The sequence below is a fragment of the Drosophila albomicans genome, chromosome 2L (genome assembly GCF_009650485.2).
Source record: "Drosophila albomicans strain 15112-1751.03 chromosome 2L, ASM965048v2, whole genome shotgun sequence".
Lineage (NCBI taxonomy): Eukaryota > Metazoa > Arthropoda > Insecta > Diptera > Drosophilidae > Drosophila > Drosophila albomicans.
Genome location: NC_047628.2, coordinates 4335712 through 4350372, shown reverse-complemented (window position 1 = coordinate 4350372; position 14661 = coordinate 4335712). Strand labels below are relative to the sequence as shown.

Sequence of the window (14661 nt, the reverse complement as noted above, 5' to 3'; positions counted from 1 at the left end):
AATATAAATGAACAATACTTACATACGACTTTATAAATTGTACATAAAATATTTTGATAATTGACATTCAAGAAAAACCAAATAAAAAACTATTTTATATACTAAGAACATAAATAATATTTTATCTAAATAAAGGACTTTTGAAAAAAAATCGAGAATTATTTTCTTGAAAATAAATCATTTTGGTGACGAATCGTAGTAGCATATAAAACTACTATATCAATCAAACAACATGGTCAATCACCACCATCCGAAATATAACATTTGCTGTAAAATTTTAATTTTGCGCTTTAATTGTATTCGCGGAAAGGGCTCAATATGGCATTACAATTTTATCTATACAAATTCATAGACACAAGATTGTTCGGATATTGATTTTTTTTAAATAGTTACATATTTTATAAGTTAATTAGAAACTAGAAATTCTGGTTGCACTCAAATTAGCGACAACAAATGTAAGAACAAATAACTTTGGAAACTCGATATATTGATTGATTTCAAATATGTCTTTAATTTTAAACCGAACTAAACAGAACTCTTAAACATTTACTAAGGTTTGACTTACAAGTCTACAGAGAGTTATTGAATCCGAGTCTATCGAATACAGAATTTGGCTGAGACCGTGGCCTCGATCCTGCATTCATGCTTGAGTGACGTCGGGGTGCCGAATAATTGGGCTTTTGCTCACGCTGCTGGGCACGCTGAAGTGGTGCTAATTTGGCAGGTGCAGTTGCTGTGTTGCCCAGGCGCTTGTGGACAGGCAGAGTGTCCTGTCGTGTGAGTAGTTCATCACTACGCATGCGTATTGCTTTTCCCTTAACAGGACTAAGACGGGCTCCTGCTTTCTTGGGCGGAGAAGCTTTAAGATTGTATGTCTTGCGTACGGCATGCAACTTGGAAACTATGAATGCAATAATAGAAATTAATTATGTTCATTGTGAGTAGAAAGCTTACAAACTTACCTATCCCCAATCGAGATTTTATATTGCGTGCAAAGTTGCTATTACCACGTGACTTGTAGGACGCGTGAGGGGCAATTTCTCGTACCTCTGCTGTAGAAGCAAACTTGACAATTTTCTCAGTGGGAATTGTCACATCTTGACATTCAGCATCGCTTACATCGCCACTCATTACACTATCTAGTTCGTCATCTTCGTCATCATCCATGCTCTCGTCGCTATCATCACCGCGTTTCAATGGTACCTTGTGCACCAGCATTACCTTTTGCTGTGGCAGACGGTTGACAGGTGTGGACGTGTTCTTAGCCTTGACTATAGCCGAAGAGTGTCTGTTTAGATTGCCTTGAGTATTCTTTAAAATCGATTTAATTTCCTTGGCAAGTCCTGTGTTCTGTTGTACTGCATCGAAGGATTGCTTTCCGCCAAGCCGTGCAAATACCGAATTATTGCTAGAGGTCGCAGCTACTTTCGGAGTTGTTTTATGTGCTCCAGTGACGTGGACACGAACATTACTTTCGCCGCTGCTGGATACAATGCCCTCCTGAGAATCATCATCACATTTAGTCTTGTGCAATCGCGCAAACACATCCGATTTCTTTGTGCTGCTGACACGATCTGAATATACTGCTAACGATTAAAGCGACAACTAATTTAGTGAAAGTATAAATGATTATAGACAGATGGATACATACACTGTTCCCTCTTGGCCAAAATTTGTTTGCTGCGCTCTGTTGTTCCAGACGGTAGAGTCACCTTATATTTGCCCTCATGCTCAGGAAGTACACGACGTGCAGGTTTAGTTGGTGGTGTAGCTGTACCTGTTGAAGGGATGCTTACGGCAGATGAAGACTTACCGCTTGGTGCTTTGGAAGCTATGGTAACACTGCCTTTGGCCTTCGGCTTGGACAACGGTGTTTCCGGTATTAGAACTTTGTCTAGGGCATGTTGGTCGCTCACTTGTTTAGAGTGACGCAATATGGCAATAATGTCGCCCATAGGTGTGATGCCCATTTCACGTAGATACTCTTTATTTAGATCAAGTAGCATGTCTTCCTGTATGCGATTCTCCACAAATATATGAGCATAGCTTGCCGCAGCTGGCGATGGAATTCCTCCGGCATTGAAAAATTTCACCCATCGTGCTATAAGTTCACAAAGATTAGTATTTATTTGGCTGAAAGTCACAAAAATAAGACCTGCGCTGGATTTTGACATGATTTTTCGTGATTATAACACTTATCCTGTTCTTTTTATAACTCTATTTTTTTCTATTTTCCTCACATAAACAGACTAATACAATTAGAGGTGGGCCTGCTTCGATGTTACCATAAAAAATATCGATATTTTAGTCCGCAAAATATAACTATTTTTCGCAAACATCGATAAGCTATTCAGTAGAATTTATAGCAAAGATAACCGAGTTTGAAATAATAAAAAGAATAAAAACATGCATGGAGCGACAGTAAAATTTGCCCTGAATAAAAACTAACCGAAAAGAACCGCGGGTTTTTGGTACAGTGGAAATGGGGCACAAAAAGCCATTAAAAAAAACTCGGTTCTTCTACGAGCTACATGAAAGTATCGATAACGAACGTAGAAATATCGAACGCACTTTTTGGGTAGTCACGCGATATTTTATCGATGTGACAACGAAAAAAAGTTTACCACTCAACAATCAGCTGACAATTAAGTGCGCCACGGTATGAAAATATAAATAAAAAAATTTTGCTTTTTAGAACAAATCTTCAGCAATCTAGTGGAGAAGAAAATTTGACAGAGGTCTGTGAAAAAAACACCCACATACATATATGTATCAACGAATCTGCGAGAAGTAAACAGTAAATATGACAATCTAATATTTACTGTTTACTTATCATTTTCCCCCACTTCATGAAAATCTTCGCCAAAATATTGAAATTAAAAAAACTGTGAAAACGGGGCATAACATGTAAATTCCAAACTTTGTGAGTGAATCGATATTATATGTATCAATGCCTTTCAACTTCGGCTCTCAAGTATTACATTGATGAGTCGTAAAGAAATTCCAAAATGTTAAAAGAAAATAAAATTTGCAACCAATATGCATGTATATATATATTTGCATTAAATTAGAATGGCTGATTTGAATCGAAACAGTCAACTGTACAGTGACCGTTTCTCGATAAGTATATATTCAATTTATCGATTACGTATAGAACAGCTGGGTCACGATATTTATTTGTCGAAGCAGGGTAAACAATTCTTGTGCACGTGCTGCTTTTGTTTTAGTTTTGAATTAAAATACGTATCATTAGATGTCTGGTCGACTGGAGTTACTTAGTGAACAGGGTCTGCGACTTGACGGTCGTCGCCCACATGAACTACGACATATTAAGTGCAAATTAGGAGTTTTTGAGCAGCCCGATGGCAGCGCCTATATGGAGCAGGGCAACACAAAGGTTCTTGCTGCCGTCTATGGTCCACATCAGGCGAAAGCAAAAAAGACCGAAGGAAATGAACTCATCATCAACTGTCAATATAGTCAGGCTACTTTCTCTACCTCGGAGCGCAAGAATCGTCCACGCGGTGATCGGAAATCACAGGAGTTCAAAATGTATTTGCAGCAAGCGTTAAGCGCCGCAATAAAATCCGAACTGTATCCACGATCCCAAATCGATATTTATGTTGAGGTGTTGCAAGCAGATGGTGCCAACTACGCTGTCTCTCTGAATGCAGCCACATTGGCCTTGATCGACGCGGGCATTTGTCTAAACGAGTTCGTTGTTGCATGTACAGCATCATTGAGCAAGTCCAACATTCCGCTAACAGACATTTCCCATGTCGAGGAGGTTTCCGGTGGTCCGAAGTTAACAATAGCTGCTCTGCCTAGCGCCGAGAAGATTGCTTTCATGGAGATGAGCGAACGGTTTCACATTGACCAGCTGGAGACGGTTATAGAGACAGCCATGGCAGGTTGTCGGGAAATCAGAGACATCCTGGAAGCGGCAGTCAAGGAGCATCTCATACATATAGGCAGTGCTGCCGACTGGGCGCGTGTGTGTTAAAAATAAATTAAATAAAACCAATAAATCGTCTAACAATTTAATTAATAGTATATAAACAATGTTTCAGTTCTTATCGGCAGACCACGTTTCCAACAACGCCACAAGCTTGGATTGCCGATGCTCCAGCTGCAGGCGTTCGATGAGTCCGCTTAGCTGTTGTCCGCCATCAAGGAAACCACTTAAATTGTGGTGTGTGCCGCCATGTTGCACTCGATGATCTGTCACACGATCCTGCACAAAATTGTATGTACGAATCTTCTCATTACGATTCTGATTGCCCTGCTGAGCCTTGCGCGTTGCTTGTGTGCTCGCCTCTGCGCTCTCGAGTTGCTGCTGCATAAGCTTGGCATGCAGTCGCTTGATGGCCAATTCTCTGTTCTTGAGCTGCGAGCGTTCAGATTGAGCCTCCACAGCCAAGCCCGTAGGTAAATGCACTATGCGCACCGCCGAATCGGTAGTATTTACGTGCTGTCCACCCGCGCCACTCGCGCGCTTTGTTTCAATCTTAAGATCTCGCTCCGCAATATGGACATGAGCATCAGCTGGCCTAGGAATGACTGCAATGGAAGCAGTGCTCGTGTGAATGCGTCCAGATTTTTCTGTGGCCGGCACTCTTTGCACCCGATGCACTCCCGCCTCGTAGCACAGCCACTGATAAGCCTCAGTGCCGTAGACCAGCAGATTAGCATGCCGCAGGCCTCCAATGTCTGTAGTCTCGTGAGCAAATTCTTCATACTGCCAGCCCATGTAATCAAAGTAGCTAATATACATGTTGTACAGTTCATGGGCAAACAGCATGGCCTCTTGCCCGCCGGCACCAGCATTAACCTCGAATATCAATGCCGGATACAACTTATCATCTGAGAGAGTTAGTAGCTCCTTGAGCATTGCGTCTTCCTGTTTCTGCAACAGATCGGTGTACACATTATTTTCTTCTTGCATCAGTGCCCGCATATCCTCATCCTTCTCCGCAGCCATGTCCTCGTCTGATGTGATGTTACGCTGCAATGCTCGGTGCTTTTCCAGTGCATTGACGACACCATCTAATCGAGCAAGGCGTGAATTGTTGTTGCCGGCTGCATTTACTCGAAGTGAATAATATTCTTGGCGTAACGATTCAAGGTACGATTGTAGCTTCTCATTCTTAAAGCTGAGTGGATCTGTACTGGCCCAGCGTCTGAGATTAAGATGACACTGTGAGCGTACATTCAACAATTTACGAATAAACATTCTTAAATATAATTGGTTAAATAATATTTGATAGTAGAAAACTTCTCGTAGATACAAAATGTGTGTATCACTCAGAGTTTGTAAGTGTGCACTCTGAAGTGTGTTTGTTAATTGCTGGTATATTTTTTATAAATAAATATACCAAATTTCATGGTAATGTAAATAACGGTACATCATATTATCCTGCTCTTATCGTTTTTAATTAAAGACTATTATGTAAGCATAATAAACAAAATCTTGTTGAATAGAAAATTAAAAACAATTCGATGATTGTAGTTTCGAAGCTTATATGAATATTACTTAGTTGCAAATATATTCTGTCCAAGTGGTATTTTGTTGATGTTTTTCACAGCAAAATGGTATATTTCGAATTGGAATTTGTGGTCACGCTGCATAAGGCAGCAGAGATCATGTTCGTATATAATTATTTAATTCGTTTATAATATAACCCATATCAGTGCAATAAAAAAATATTTTTTGTCACAAAAAGTACGACACCATTAGAGCTAACACCTACGCCAAAAAGGTGTACAGTATAGACCAGCTAAATGCTTAGTTATTTTCAGCTTTACATCTCTGATTGTGCGTGGGTGTGTGTGCCTCTCTATGCATGTGCGTATTGAGCGTGTGTGTTCGTGTGTTGAGCTTGATTAACAAAAACAGTTGTGTTCGTAGTGGTGTATAAAGTGCAGCAGTATCAATTAAGTTTAATTAACTCACAAATTGGATGTGAAAAGGCTGCCGCCAGAGTGCATTTATTTAGAGTCAAACAAAAGAAGTCTCAGTAAAAGAGTGTGACGAAATGCCACCACTGAAAAGCTATTCAATACACCATGAATTCAATGCAAATGCAAATTGTCACAACGGCAATGACAACTCCACCGATAACGATAACGATTACTTCAATCAACCTGCAGCCGCCGCCGCTGCTGCGACAAGCACACAACGCACAAATCTGCCCTCGTATTGCAACGCCCAATATCCATTTAAGGTGCTGGCCAACCTGAATCAACTGCGGGAACAATCGCGCTTCTGCGACATCGAAATCGTCGCAGGCGAGTCAACATTCAATGCACATCGCGCTATATTGAGTGCAGCTAGCGCCTATTTTGAAGCCATGTTCAGGCCCGAACTGGGTCTCAATGAAGTTAAACAGAAGTCTGTAGTCTTGCATACGATTGATGGCGATATATTTCTCATATTGTTGGATTTTATCTACACAGGACGCTGCGAGATTACGCAGGTAGCTTGTTTATTTGTTAATCCTTTCAATTCAATTTATTTTGTATATAACGGTCTTTTCTCTCAGTCTAATGTGCAGGAACTTCTGGCAGCAGCGGATATGCTGCAGCTAAATGAGGTAGTCGATGGCTGCTGTGAATTTCTATGTCGCGAGCTGCATGCAACAAATGCTTTGGGTATTTTACGCTTCGCGGAAGCACACAATTGCGAGTCACTTGCAAAGAGTGCAATGAACTTCGTGCAGGCCAACTTTCCAGCGGTAAATATGAAATTTAAAATGTAAAAAATGTAATGTTCCCGCCCGGGTTCGAACCGGGGACCTTGTGCGTGTGAAGCACACGTGATAACCGCTACACTACGGAAACGCTAAAAAAGTCTTTGTCAAAAAGTCTCCATTTCTCAGAAATATTTGCCATTACCATTCGCATATTGATTTGATCCTTAATTAATCCTACTCACTACCGATTTAAAGTATGAATATGAGATGCAAGCAACAAAAAAATTATCTCAAACATGCTGAAAATTGCTTAAAAAATTTTGAGAAACAAAACTCTTTGTTATTATTTTCGCCAGGGGATTTCTTTTCGAAGCTTGGGCCTACCCTCTAGTTAAAAACTGAGTAGAAAGCTATTGTATTATTGCGCTCTAAAATATGTTTGAAGAGTTCACAACTACAGCTCCCCATTTGGGAACAATTTTTTTTAATTAAATAACATTCGCACAAATTTTCTTCGTGAAATGTTTGATTCATCTATTTATTGTTGGTTTAAACATGCATTCGCTTACGACCCGGTGACATTTAATCACCAGGCACATCAAAAAAATTAAATTTAGACTCATTAGAGTGCTCCTCTCCACGGAAATCTTTAGTAAAAGGCGAAAGATTTATTCGACAACTGAAGAGAAGCCAGAGTGATTTAAGATGGTAGCCACATAAGGTATAACACCTAAGTCTGCATGAAGTGCTTGAGAATTATAAAGCAATTTTTTTGTACGAAAAGCGCCTCAATGTAGGCAACACAAATATATATACAATTACACAGAAAAGGGCTTTGTTTTTCTCGGTAGATTCTAAACATTGGCAGTAAAAATAATCATTACAATTTTTTGCTTACAAAAGAATACTTCGAATTTTAAGTAAAGTTAACCACAATTTTATTGCAGTCTCATAATAATTTTCAATTTTATTTCAGATAACGCTAGAAGATGAGTTTCTGGAAACACCGCAAAATTTATTGTCTCAGCTCCTTAACTCCGAATTGCTACGCGTTGATTCTGAATCACAAGTTTTCCAAGCGGCCCTGCGCTGGATTAAGCATGACGTGACGCAGCGTCGATGCTACGTCTTCGATATACTCTCTCATGTTCGCATGGCCCTCGTTCCAGTTAAAGTCATCGATAAGGCACTAAAAGATGATTGTCGCGACATGTCGGTGAAAGTAGCGTTGCGTTCTATCTGTCGGGACATTGCCTCCAAACGTGGTCAGCTTGTGCCTTTGCGGGTCTGCCCACGTCAACTCGCCAAGAAGAACATTTATATTATTGGAGGTTCGCATCGCGATACGCCTCGCACATGGAATTCCACAGACTGCACATTCGAAACGGTGGCCAAGTTTGATATATTCAGACGCGAATGGTCTGAGACAGCACCCATGGAAGTGGGACGTATTCTACCAGGAGTTTCGGCACTGAACGGTAAAATCTATGTGGTCGGAGGTGAGCGTGGTTCCCAAATTCTGGCCAACGGAGAGGTGTACGATCCCCAAAACGACATTTGGCAGCCTATTGCACCGATGATTGTGCCCAGATGCGAGTTCGGATTGTGCACCATGGGTGGAAACCTTTTCGCCGTTGGTGGTTGGTTTGGAGATGATATTGGCGGTACCATGGAATGTTACGATCCAGAGAAAGATCTGTGGAAACTTATTGGCAGTATGCCACAGCCGCGTTTCAGCATGGGTGTGGTAAGCTTCGAGGGGACTTATCTACATAGTTGGTGGTTGCACCACAACAACTCGACATTTACCAGACTTGATTAGGTAATTCATGGATAATTGTCTCGATTATTCAATAATAACATACATAAATTTATTTTATAAACTAGTTACAATCCTGTTACCAAAGAGTGGACGCAATTGGCGCGTATGCAGACGGCACGTTGCCAAATGGGCGTTGCTGTGCTGGATCGATATTTATATGTGGTGGGAGGCAGCAGCATTAGTCAGGATATACTCAGTTCCGTTGAACGTTACAACTTTGACGATGACAAGTGGTCAACGGTCTGTGCTCTCAACGTTCCACGTGCAATTCCCGCTGTTGCCGCTGCCGACGGCTTACTCTATGTGGCTGGAGGGGATCAGGTATAGCATCTTACAAATGACAAACTGAAATAAATGTTATATGTATTTTATTTGTTTCTATTTGACAGCCCTGCGAGGTAAACTTCTATAGGGCCCAAGTAACCATTAGTGCTGTCGAGTGTTATGATCCCCTTTCGGATACTTGGAAGAACTGTCCAGACTTGCCGGTCAGCCGATCAGAGGCAGGCGCTGTAGTCGTCTAGGACGATAAACGACCAATGGCCAATCGACTATTGTCCTTCTGCCTGAAATCCGACAACTTCTCACGTCCTATAAACTTGTTTTAAGCACTCTATACTACACAACATCAACAACTTCTTACACAATTTATATTATGTGTAATGCATTGTATACGTTCGACACTCTCACTCTATCCCAAAACTACCAAAGTTGATCGTAGTGCTCTCTAAACCAAAGCTAGATGCTTTATTACGGTTAACGTTTTCAAAATGTAGCTCAGCTATTCATCCCAGTTTAGTATTATCTAGTAGTTAGTCAGGAATGTAACAACAATAACAGCAACAGCCGGCCTCTAATTGTTTTTTAGTTCAAGTTGCCTATAAATAAATATGGAATAAATCAAAATGAATAATAGAAAAGAAAAAAAACAAAAGGAAATTCATTTGGCAAAATTGTATTTCGACGTATCGTAATTGCTGAAAATTGTAATTGTTCATCTCGAGCCTATTAACTGTTTATGTTTTTTAATCGATTTATCAATAATAAAAATCCAAATAAAATAATCTCTTTGAGATTGCCAGCATTGTTGGCGCGTTCTTGTAAAGTGCGTGCCCGAAGTACGAATTAAAAATAAAAAAAAATTATAAACAAAAGAACTTGAAAAACTGTATTAATAATAGAAGTATTTACGTATATATAATAAATGTATGAGCTAATACTAAAAAAAATTATCCTCCTTTACTTGAAGATCAATGTTTTTGTGTGTTCACACCGATGCTGCCAGTTTAGCAATTTAGTTGCTAGATCTAGCAACTTTTCAACAAAATTGCAATTTTTTTTAAATGCTATTATCTACAAATCTAGCAACTTTTTATTTCTCTTTTAGCTTTTTTATTTATACCTAATACCTTTTTATTTTTTATTTCATTTAGCCATTCACGGCAATAATTGTGATTAATAGCTGGCAATGAAATTATATTTAACTCAGTATTTCGATTATAGGAGCTACTTGAGTTCATTAACTTGAAAAGTTAACTGCATTTCAAGTGTTCGGTGTGTCAAGAGAGTTAAATTAAAGAAAGATGTCAAAAGTAAGTACATAACATACGTATAAACATTTTCGCGATGCTTTGCTAAAGAACGAGGAATATAAGCAGTGGATACAATGAAAACATTTTGTTTGTACTACAAATGCGCAAGGAAAATGTTGCCCTAATTATGAACTTCCCTATTTACTACAAAATAACCGGAAATGAAAAGTTCACGGATATTAATGAAGCAGTAGAATTAGAGGTTGTCCTAAGCTTTTTGTAATAAGTGTTAACAAAATTATAAAGATTCGTATCATACGAAATCCTGTTTATTTTTATTTTCAAAATTCTATTCGAAAATAATTAAAAATTCACAACTTGAAGATCATTTGAGAATTATAAGTACGCAACTTTTGCTCCAAAGTTTCTGGCTGCACTAATTCACACTAGGGTTGTTGATAATACATATATCAAAATATCAATAAATCGATATTTTTTCTAAAAATTATATATGATTTTTTAATATGTGATTTTTTGTTATCCCAAATATCGGAATTCCGATCTTTTTTACTTTTGTCACTCTGAATTCCAAAGCGACATCGAGTGAACGAATTCAAGGAAACCAAGGAGTTAAAACAATATATATTTTAGCTTGCCCAAAGCTCCATGGGAAAGCAATCCACTAAAATATGGAAATCCCATAAAGCGACTATGCCGGGTTCTACAAACTGGCCATGAAGTATCTAGTTCTAGTTAGGTGCCTTCAGAGCGGCTGGCGTCCGCCAATAAAATTTGTTGTGTGCGACTAGGGTGTCGAAAATATATCAAAATATCGATATTTTTCCTCATAAAAAAATATTATCATCGCGATATTTTTTGGGCAAAAATAGGCGATATTGATATTTTTGAGATGATATATCCACTGAAGTTGTGAGCGGAGATTCTTATGATTAATACAAAATTAAAGGAAGCGAATGTGGTTACCGCTGAGGGCATCGAAACAAAAGATACCCTTCTAAAAATATCAGAAAAGCAATTGAGTGGGTTGCTACAGAATAACATACTGATAGCTAATATGCTTGATCCTTGACTTAAAAAAAAGTACTTCGATAAGCCTCTTCACGTAAAAAATGTCACCGATGATATCATTAAGCAGATGGTTGAAAATACACAAACAGAAATACCTACTGATTGCGGGGAACAGGACATGGTCGCATTAAGCGTATAGGAAAGTTTTCTAGATCTGCACAAAAGGACAATAGAACTCAGAGACTCTGTAGTTCAGAGTTCCGAAAAAAAGGAAATTCAGCTTTTCTTAAGTAGGCCATTTTGTAGTTGGGCGACAAATCCGTTTGAATTTTGGATCTTGCAAATGTCAACTATGCCCATGCCAGCGAAGGTGGCATTAAGTTGCTTAATCATGCCTAGGTCGGTTTCATCTGAACCGTGGGCTTCTGCCATAAAGAATGTTGTTTCAGACTCCCGTAGTTGTATGACAGACCAGCATGTAACCGAACGAGTTTTTCTAAAATCATTAAATACACATTTATTTTCTAATTAATAATTAAAAGCATTAAGTATATTTAATAAAATTGAGCACAATGGGGTGGAGTCTACTATATATCATATCCTTAATAATTTTGTTATTTTCTATTTCAAAGAACTTAAACAAGAGTTGCTTGAGAGTGGGTATAATATTTGTTTTTTTCTATTCACTTTTGAAGTAATAAATAGTCTATTGTGTTTTATTTGCAGTTCTTGGTTGATGAAATCAAATATTTTACCGTTTTCTTTTATTATAATTATTCTTAGGCCAAAAGAACACAGACAGGAAACCTACCTATTAGCTCAACATAAACAATTATCAAAAATACTTGATATATCGATTTTTTTTATATTACTTATTATCATCGAGTGATATTTTTTAAACAGCAAATATCATCATGAATTTTTTTCAAAATTCAACAAACTTAATTGAAAATGGCTTCATTTTGTCCCACGAACACGCTATATATTCAGGCATGCTCCGGTTTTCACTTTTCGTTTTCGTTTTCGATTTGGACCAAAACCGAGATTTTCGTTTTTAGGTGCTCCGGTTTTCACTCGTTTTTGGTCATCGTTTTGCTATCGGAACGTTTCATTTTTTACTGCTAAAACAGCTGACTTGTGTTTTGGTTAAAAGTAAACAACGCAAAAAAATGTCTTTTGTATGTCCAATTTCGTGCGTGGATTGAGCTCACATAAGGATATTTTTATTCTGCATTGTTTATTTATAGTTCCCCTAAATAAAATATATTTGCCTTTTGACTTTTTTGCAAAGAAAGATTTGATACTTTCTTTAAAAAAATCAGTTGAACGGCAATCAGCTGTTTCCCACAAAAAATGGGGATGCCACCTTTTTAATGCATTTCATTCCGGTTATTCCAACAATTTTTTTATACACTTTTAGCACATAACTAATTAAATTAAATTAATTAATTTTTAAAAAAACATATTTTACCCAACTTCAACAAATTTATCGCCATCCGTTTGATTATACAAGTATTTTTAACTTGCTTTTTCATTCTATCGAAAGTATGGCAGCTTAGGCGATAACTCATGGTGTCGGACCTATCGGTCGCTCACCAAAACGAAAATTGTTGTTGCCGACGGCAAAATTTGATATTCAAATTTGAGGTGGGGTCAGAAATTAGTCGTTTTAAAAATAATTACAAGCCTAATTGATCTGCTGGCGGTCTTAAAAGAACGACAATAAACCAATGAGTCAACTACTTTTTTTCCTTTTGCAAATAAGATCCAATTTAATATAGAAAAAGGCATTTACTTTTCATTTCGGCGAGTCAAATTTTCTCGAATTGCAATTCGAAAAAATCTTGTGAAAGTGAAAACGGGAGCACCAATTTTGTCGTTTTCGATTTCAAAACGAAAACGAAAACCGAAAGTGAAAACCGGAGCATGCCTGTTTATACAAATTTATTATTAAGTTGGGCCGAATCCCGGCGGTACTGCAATACCGGGCCAACCCGTGACAGAGGTGGAGCAAGCCCCTAGCACTCCGTCTGATTCCAAAAATCAGTTTAACATTTGTTGTCCTCCAATGGAGAAACTATCAGATGTTAAGCTGATAAGAACAGATACTACACTTTGATCTTAGCCATAAGGCCGAGAAGCGATAACTTGAACTCTCAAAGCCATCAACATTACACCGATGTGCAACCAGAACCATTTGGGAATTATAAGTAATATGTATGAAAAATACTATAGTGTGCAAAGCAACGAGTTCTCACCACGACATGAAGTAGTGTTGGTAAATGTTCCTAATATATCGATTTATAATGGCAACGATACATTTTTGAAAGAAAATTCAAACAATTTGAGAAGCTTGATTTTACATTGTTATAGAAATAAAAAAAAAAACATTTATTGTTATCCTAAATAAACTACTATGTATATCTGAATTTTTGAAATCTCAATAATGTTGAATCGCAGTATACACTGAGTTTAGTTTTGTTAGAGTAGTTTCATTTATTCCAAATTATGTGTTTGTCTCCAAATTATGTTACTAGGTTAATGGTTTCTTGCTTTTAAAATGGAAGCGACCTGCACGTCCAACACGGCAGCTGATCGGCAGCCATCTACCACCATTCGCCGACGTCGTCGCCAAGAAAAGTTCCACAATCAACATAAGGATACAACATTGTCGTTGTTTTCCAAACCCTACTCCAACTATCGTCTGCCGGTCTCTGTGGCCTCGACTGATCTGAACTTGGTACAACTGAGCCGATATGACTCACTCGCGGATCGTGCTCGACACCCTCCCCTCTATGTTGTGCCAGATCAAAAGTCACAATGGGCGCGTTTACGTATGATTTCATGTCCTATACAAGGCTGTTCCTGTACATTGGATCCGAATGGATGGCTGGCGCACTATTTGAACGAGCACATGCCAAGGACGGGTATTGCCTTCAAGGATGTTGCATTCCCTACTGAGAAAAAAACGTTGCATGCTGTCTGCCATATTAATAGTTTTGAATACGACGTTGACAAACTACTAGGCGTCTATGGATATCAGCGACTTGGTCTCAATCCGCTTAATTGTCCTCGAAATACGCTTCTTCCCAGGGATTACCGTAAATTCTCGCAGCATGGTGTTTTAATGCTGTTTGCTTGCCGCACCAGGCATTCGCTGTTATGGGAACGCAAACAGATGACCGATGTGATCGCCATTTGGGTATCAACTCCATTGCAGGGCGTATCTATTACATTGCGCTGTGTAGTTCAGCCTGCGCAATCCACACGATACTATTCGAAGCGCATTCACGCCCGATCATTGCCAACGACAGCGGTGCAAGCAGCGCCATGCCGCGACTTTATCAAGACGGATAGCAACGTCATTGTCATTAGCTATCAAGACTTGTGGCCACTAATGTCATTGAGTCCAGGGCAACAGTTGCTGCATGTGGAGCTGCACGTGATGGGCGAACAGAAGGTCTAATTGCGTTTCAATAAAAATTGGTCAGAAGAAACTTACGCCATGTAGTTTAAGCTATAAATAAATTTTTATTTTTTCTTATTTAGCAATAACTATAGTACATACAACAGTAAATGTTTCAAC

General features: G+C 38.6%; 6 protein-coding genes and 3 non-coding genes across 9 annotated transcripts in view; 4 read left to right on the top strand and 5 right to left on the bottom strand.

Annotated features, from left to right (window-relative positions):
* Positions 1–14661, top strand: part of LOC127565354 (thymidylate synthase) — a 97249-nt gene that overhangs the window by 14213 nt on the left and 68375 nt on the right. The gene's annotated exons all lie outside the window — the stretch shown is intronic.
* LOC127565345 (uncharacterized protein C19orf47) lies at positions 263–2278 on the bottom strand. Its single transcript, XM_052003399.1, has 4 exons — positions 2156–2278; positions 1652–2101; positions 963–1583; positions 263–901 (listed from the first exon to the last, which is right to left on the bottom strand). The coding sequence occupies exons 1-4, from the start codon at positions 2172–2174 to the stop codon at positions 570–572; spliced, it is 1422 nt and encodes a 473-aa protein (XP_051859359.1). The 5' UTR covers positions 2175–2278; the 3' UTR covers positions 263–569.
* On the top strand, positions 3161–4062 carry LOC127565357 (exosome complex component RRP41). The gene has a single exon (XM_052003414.1). The coding sequence runs from the start codon at positions 3254–3256 to the stop codon at positions 4001–4003; it is 750 nt and encodes a 249-aa protein (XP_051859374.1). The 5' UTR covers positions 3161–3253; the 3' UTR covers positions 4004–4062.
* LOC127565348 (peptide chain release factor 1-like, mitochondrial) lies at positions 4025–5479 on the bottom strand. The gene has a single exon (XM_052003405.1). It carries the CDS (start codon positions 5231–5233, stop codon positions 4067–4069), a length of 1167 nt encoding a protein of 388 aa, XP_051859365.1. The 5' UTR covers positions 5234–5479; the 3' UTR covers positions 4025–4066.
* On the top strand, positions 5616–9717 carry LOC127565341 (actin-binding protein IPP). The gene is given in 6 exon segments (XM_052003394.1): positions 5616–6476; positions 6543–6734; positions 7669–8451; positions 8453–8514; positions 8580–8835; positions 8904–9717. Coding segments are annotated over 6 exon segments (1869 nt in total). The 5' UTR covers positions 5616–6035; the 3' UTR covers positions 9039–9717.
* Positions 6768–6840, bottom strand: Trnav-cac (transfer RNA valine (anticodon CAC)). The gene has a single exon. It is a non-coding gene; the product is annotated as a tRNA-Val (tRNA).
* LOC127565368 (U5 spliceosomal RNA) lies at positions 7277–7391 on the bottom strand. The gene has a single exon (XR_007954695.1). It is a non-coding gene; the product is annotated as a U5 spliceosomal RNA (small nuclear RNA).
* Positions 13026–13220, bottom strand: LOC127565366 (U2 spliceosomal RNA). The gene has a single exon (XR_007954693.1). It is a non-coding gene; the product is annotated as a U2 spliceosomal RNA (small nuclear RNA).
* LOC127565353 (uncharacterized) lies at positions 13511–14637 on the top strand. Its single transcript, XM_052003410.1, has one exon. The coding sequence runs from the start codon at positions 13636–13638 to the stop codon at positions 14539–14541; it is 906 nt and encodes a 301-aa protein (XP_051859370.1). The 5' UTR covers positions 13511–13635; the 3' UTR covers positions 14542–14637.

Bases quoted from the DNA above. Each gene is read 5' to 3' on its own strand.
- LOC127565353 (XM_052003410.1), top strand. From the start codon at position 13,636: ATGGAAGCGACCTGCACGTCCAACACGGCAGCTGATCGGCAGCCATCT.
- LOC127565345 (XM_052003399.1), bottom strand. The intron at 1,584-1,651 runs GTATGTATCCAT...AATCGTTAGCAG, and splicing joins TTTGGCCAAGAGGGAACAGT to TATATTCAGATCGTGTCAGC. The intron at 902-962 runs GTAAGTTTGTAA...TTGCATTCATAG, and splicing joins AAAATCTCGATTGGGGATAG to TTTCCAAGTTGCATGCCGTA.
- LOC127565348 (XM_052003405.1), bottom strand. From the start codon at position 5,233: ATGTTTATTCGTAAATTGTTGAATGTACGCTCACAGTGTCATCTTAAT.
- LOC127565357 (XM_052003414.1), top strand. From the start codon at position 3,254: ATGTCTGGTCGACTGGAGTTACTTAGTGAACAGGGTCTGCGACTTGAC.